At 39.5% G+C, this 6,000-nt stretch overlaps 1 protein-coding gene across 1 annotated transcript in view; it reads right to left on the bottom strand.

Annotated features, from left to right (window-relative positions):
* Window positions 1-483: 483 nt before the first annotated feature.
* LOC115654003 (programmed cell death 1 ligand 2-like) overlaps window positions 484-6,000 on the bottom strand; it is a 34,030-nt gene continuing 28,513 nt past the window's right edge. Inside the window, exon 7 of the mRNA XM_030567907.1 lies at window positions 484-2,730. Coding sequence (XP_030423767.1) covers window positions 2,651-2,730 — 80 coding nt within the window. The 3' untranslated portion in view covers window positions 484-2,650. The remainder of the gene's footprint in view (window positions 2,731-6,000) is intronic.

The following is a 6,000-nucleotide window of genomic DNA, read 5'->3' as shown; positions in this document are numbered from 1 at the left end:
GCAGACCAAGATACATTTATGATTCTGACAGCAAAATACTAAGGAGAATTATGGTCTTGCTCATCTCTGGCATTTGAAGGTACAGAGCAGTAGTTTCCAAGGTGAGGTGCTCTGAGGCATTCTGCCTCTGAAGGTCAGATGGAGGCAGCATGCTTCACGGAGCATTAAGGGGAGCAGTGTGGGAGCATGCTGTATAGTGCTTTTTACACCTGGTGGTGAAACGTACAGTGTACGCTTCTCCACAGAACCAGCTTCCCCACTATTGAACCTACACACGACAAGTCAAAATTGAATCTTCAGTGTAAGATAATAATGTCACGCAGAACTCCCTCAGTCTGTTTATCTGAATAAGGAGGGAACATCAATGCACATGTATCATGTTTTTCCAGACGCAAAGAGCAAACGTGCTTCCAGCTTAAATTACTTTTATTTTATGATTATGGAAAACAAACGAATAAGAAGGAACAAAAATAAAATCTCCATGTAAGAGCACAATGGACCAGTTTCTCTGCACTGGTCTGGTAGCACAAAAAGAATGGGGACAGCCCATAACTTCCAGTTTAGTATACCCCTGACATGAGGGGAGTCCCCAGTGAGTATGGGGCCAGCTCCTACGCCTTTCTCTCTCTACAGCTCCTAGTACAGCAGATGTAACAAACACAGAGAAGGAATGGCTGAAGCATGATATACTTTGGCTATCCTCCACTGGTGTATGGTCCCTTATGGACAATTGCTAGCTGATGCAAGTTAGAGTAGTCCCCAGGCTTCTCTACTCTGCACATGAGGCCTGGCAGGGAGTCATAACTAGAGCCCTGCAAATCTGCAGAGATTCACTTCATATCTGTGCACCATTTCTGCGCATCTCGGATCAGATGTGGATGCAAATTCTGTATCCACACAGGGCTCTAGCCATAACTAACTCTCTGACATCTCAACTGATTTGTTAAACTCAGCATAAAATCTAGGTCACTGTGTTTCTCCTCTGCAGCAGGCTACATCTGAACTGAACAGAAAATGGCAGATGCTCCCAGCAAACAACCGGCACCTGGACATTTAAAAATGTAATACATGGAAACCAAATATGACTCTTAAGTTTGTTCTTTCCCCATCAACCAGTGATTATTCATAAAATCAATACTACTGTTGAATCTGTAAGTCAGCTCCTGCCACACATCAGGGACCTAATTTTCTATTGCTCTGCATCTTGTGTAGTCATTTAAACCAGGGCAAAATGAGTGCAAAGTGGGTGTAAATGCTATCATTCTGATTAAGTAGTGTTGTACACCCACTTTGCCTTGGTGTAACTGTACAAGATGCGGGTAATTGGAAACCAGATTCCAAGTATCCAAATCCAGACATAGTAGAGGAAGAGGAAGATGTTGACTTTGCTGTTGTGACAATTTTTATATAGCTGGGCCAAAATATTTTGAGAAACTCCAAACCCAAGTATTTTGCGGGGAATGGCGGTATGACAGAAGTTGGGTTCACTGACTTGTGTGTATCTCTGTTTCTTTAACCCTACAAGGTACTTGTAAGCAGTGGCTCCTTTTCCAAAAGAAAAGGCCCACAAAAGCCACCACTCTAGGGATAAATTACACCAAGTTCTGTTAGGTTTTGGCTCACAGTGTGGAGACATAGCTTCTTTCCAAAATGGCACTCCAGGAGATAATATAAAAACATGGTGGTCCCCTGTACTCAGTTATTCAGAGGTGACTCGGGCATTCCTTTGATGGGATGTAGAAATTCCATCCAGTGATTGGCATGGAGAGGATTAACTTTCTGTTCCTCTGGAGAGTTAAAACTGTACCCTGGCTAGTAAACACATTCAGCACAGAAATCTATTCTTAATTCAGTTTTCAGTTTTGCTTTGCAATTCCCCATTAAGTAAACTAGCCCTGGAACAAAACATTTAGTAGATACAGCATTGTAGTCTACATTTTTAGTTGTCTCCCCTAAAAAAAGTAAAAGAGCATTAATATTACATGCCTTCTACAAATAAGAAATAACTATAAAGAAATCAATGTAACAAACCGTACATTAAACTGTTGGTTGTATGACATAATGTTGATCCAAGGGTAGTTTTGGGTCTGTTGCTTGAAGTGCACTTCAGACTCTTGTTAGCGTTGTAAAATGAAACTTCTTCAGTCTATCTCTTTGCTGTTGGTGCTCTAGGTAATTTCCAGTTTATGTGTTATAAAGTTTGGCCATGAAAAATAGATATGTAGAAATTTCTGAATACAAAAGATTATTGTCCAGGCATCGGCACGTACAGAGTCCCATGAGACATGACTGAAGCTTTGTATCCTGACTGTACTCCTGAAATTAAATCAGCTAGTAAGGGGATTCTTGAACACAAAATATTTGGTGCACGCAGTGCTCTCAGGTGAACAATATGCCCAAGCATACAGCATATGGGATACACTCCAATAATCCCTTAATAGTTGTTAACCACATTAAATAACAGTATGGTTCTCTGTAACTCTAAGATGTAACATGGCAAAAGGCACAGGGAGCCTTTAAGCGGTATAGTATAGACAAAACCAAACATTTGCTTTGTTTGTTCCAGACCTAAAGTGCTGTGATTTCTCTATGCAGTCTTCAAAAAGGGATCTGAAAAGTGCAAACTGCAGGCACGGCAGATGAAGAGTTTTCATGGACACACGTCTGTGCAGTCTCTTGAATCTGTGATATTCGTCATAATTAAGTCCTGGGTTTCAGAGTTCAAGTGTCCTTTAAAAAAACAGAACAGGAAAATTTAATTTAAAAGCACTTCTGTTTAAAAGCACTAAATATTGAGAGCCTAATTCTTATTTACACTCAGGCTCCTTTGCATCATATTGGCGGTGCAAACAGGACTTAAAGTGGGCATAAATTACAGTTACACCTATTTTAAGATTGCTTTATACTGACAGAGTGGCATAAGGGGCTGCAGTATTAATGAGAGTCAGGCCTTGAATATTACTATTAATAATTGTGGGTCAGATTAAGAACAGTTTATTCAACTGGTGAGCATTTACTTTCATAAGTAGTCCCACTATCTGGGCCTATCTACTGTAAAGTTAATTATTGCCAGAGATGCGTGTGTTTGCACATGCACATCAGGGATGAGGAGAAGTGTGCTAAGAAGACTGAGACGATTTGTCTGATATCTATCATGACCATTGTCAGAGTAATTGTAATGACAGAATCCCTCATCCATCCTACATGGCTTGCATAAAGAAAGCCACTAATGTCTGTGCAGTGCCATTCATACCAATGATGCAGCACAAGTAACAGTGATTTAATTGAGCTGCAGATACAGAAGCCTACATATTGGGAACAATATGTGAAATGAGTAATCTGCAATCTTTATTTCAGACTTTATGTGGTTAGAAAATAGTGTAATATATTTTTAATAATTGATTATGACCAACAGTGGAAGATTTGCAAAATTATCTGTTAGTTCTTTTACATATAGAGATGGGCAAATAATGATATTTTCTGTGATTTTTAAAAAAAAATTTAGATGAATCTGCTTTCATTATGTTCACACTCATTTTGTGTAGCAACAGGTTTACCAGCAGGAATGTTTGACCAAGCCCCAATTCAGCAAAACGTGTGAGCATATGCTTAACTTTAATAGTACCATTGACTTCAAAGGATCTACTCTTAGGCTTACAGTAAGCACATGAATAAGTGCTTTGTTGAATTGCAGCCCAAAGCAATGAATTTTAGTGAATATTTTGCAAATATTTAGTGACTATATTAGCAAAATATAGATTTTGAATGCATATCCAACCAAGAAACAGAAATAGATCTTTGTGACCAATCAAAACACTTCAAAATTTGAATCTAGAACACTGGCAATAAATTGCTTGTGAACAAGCTATGGACCAAGAACAATGAATACAGTCATTTGTGGAGAGAAAAGGAGACAAAGGTCATCTAGATTATTCATAATGATTGAGCTCTGTTTCCAAATCTAATATCTAAGAGCTGCCTCCCCAATTTCTTATTCAGACAAAACTCCTGCTGACCATCATATATATGAGCTGAATAATAACAAATCAACAGCCTGTTAAAATGAAGTCCAATAGGATTACTCATGTGAATATCATGTGTAAAAGTATACACACTAGTGGGGCCTAAACAATTAGGTCAATGTTCTGAATCTGCATTATTGATATAGCTTAAGTTGTACTGTTTAGAATTTCTTATACAAAAAATTCTTGTTCCTCAAACTGAGGGACTGTAGGTCATTTCCAAAGCATTACAGTAAACATCTGTGGCTTTCAGACTTCATATACAGACACAGCATAGAATAAAGGTTCTTTCCAGTGTTTCTTAAAAGTGCATGGTGCTGAGAAATATAATTGGCTGTCATATGATTTCCTGCATACTGAATAGACATTTTCAGTCATTAGAAAGAGGAAGTAAAACAAAACCCAAAAAAGGCAATGAGTATCCCAATGATCTGTTATCTTCCCTTTCAAATTCTTCATTTTAATGTGTTTCATTATAATCTCTAACATACAACTTGATGTGTAAGCAGGGGCTAGTGCTTATGGTGAAAAGAATTCTACTGCTGTAAGTAATCAAATCCATGAGAAGCCACGCTATGTGCTCAAACGATATGCATTAGGGTTAGGTTTGGACATGCATTGAAGCTCTGCTCCAGAGTTTATCTTGCTTGATGGTTTTAGTTTAGTTGGGATCAAATTTTGCTCTCATGTGTGCCTACAGTAATTCCACTAAAGTTTTACATCAGTCTGTTAGAGTAAATAATTTGGCTTTTGATTATTAATGTTTATTTTTAAAATGCTTAGTTGGGACAGCATGAAAGTGTCTCTTTTTGGACGTAGTACATATTAACTTTAGCGGACTGGAAAGCCAGAGGTATCCTCCAGCACATATCATTCAAGACTCAGTGAGTCATTTCCATGAAAAATCCAATCTCCATCAATCCAATTCCTAATCTACACTTCTCCCCAAAAGCTCAAAGTCATCTTGTCACCAGGCCACCGTCTAACTTGGTTTAGTTAGAAGAGAGAATTTATTTCTATTTAATCCCATTATTTGAAAAGAAGTAACACTAGCTGGCTTGTAAACTGCAATTTGTAGTTTCTCCAGAGACCACTCCCAATACTGATACAAAACCTCACCTGCGCCAGAGCTTTGCTCCACATATTTCATTGATCCTTGGGCTTTGGTGGTCTTGCGGGTTTTGGCCCATGAAGTAACTTAAAACAGTTTTGGGACTGCTCTAAATTATGTCCCACTTCAATGACTCCCAAGGGACCGTTCTGGCAACTAGGGATTGCCAGGACACAGCAACATTGCGGCCACAATCCCTCCTACTGCCAACAACCAGGGCTTTGGAGTGGAGCCCGGAGCTGGAGCGTGGAGCAGCTCCAGAGCAGTGGAGCAGCAGGGTTTTGCCTGGAGCTGGAGCGGAGCCGGAGCACAGCTCCATGGCCCTGCCAACAACCCTGGCACATAACCTGTGCTTGGTTTAGGGAGAGGTTGGTGGAATAGAATCTACTCCCTATGCCAGGAGAATTTCCCTTTGGCCAAGGAGACTGGCTTTAAGGGCATTTTGTCGTGCAAAGCAGGCTTATCAGGGGCCAGAATCTGGCCCATTATTTCAACTGTGTCCTATGGAGTCTAGTCGCTGGCAGTTCTCCAAACTGATTTTGTCCTGGGTCTATCTTCGGCATATTATTGATAAACTGCTTTATATAGATTTTTATCTACAATATCTCAGGTTGAAGTATATGAATATTGTTATCCCTTTTTGACCTGAATGGCTAGTCAAAATTCTGGTCTCTGGGGATCTCCAATTGGAAGTAGAAATTTATGGTGGAGTCTATGATTGCACAATGTCCTGCTTCTCTGAATGCAGAAAGAACCAAAACAACAGGATAGTTTCTTTGCTTACAGTCTCAAGCTTCTTTAGCCAGCACCAGACCCAAAACCTCTCTCTCTAGCTTTTTCTAGGATCACACATCATGTTTACAGACT

Source organism: Gopherus evgoodei, chromosome 6, assembly GCF_007399415.2.
Source record: "Gopherus evgoodei ecotype Sinaloan lineage chromosome 6, rGopEvg1_v1.p, whole genome shotgun sequence".
In the NCBI taxonomy this organism is placed as follows: domain Eukaryota; kingdom Metazoa; phylum Chordata; order Testudines; family Testudinidae; genus Gopherus; species Gopherus evgoodei.
Note: the sequence above shows the minus strand (reverse complement) of the source record. Positions and strands in the feature narration are given on the sequence as shown.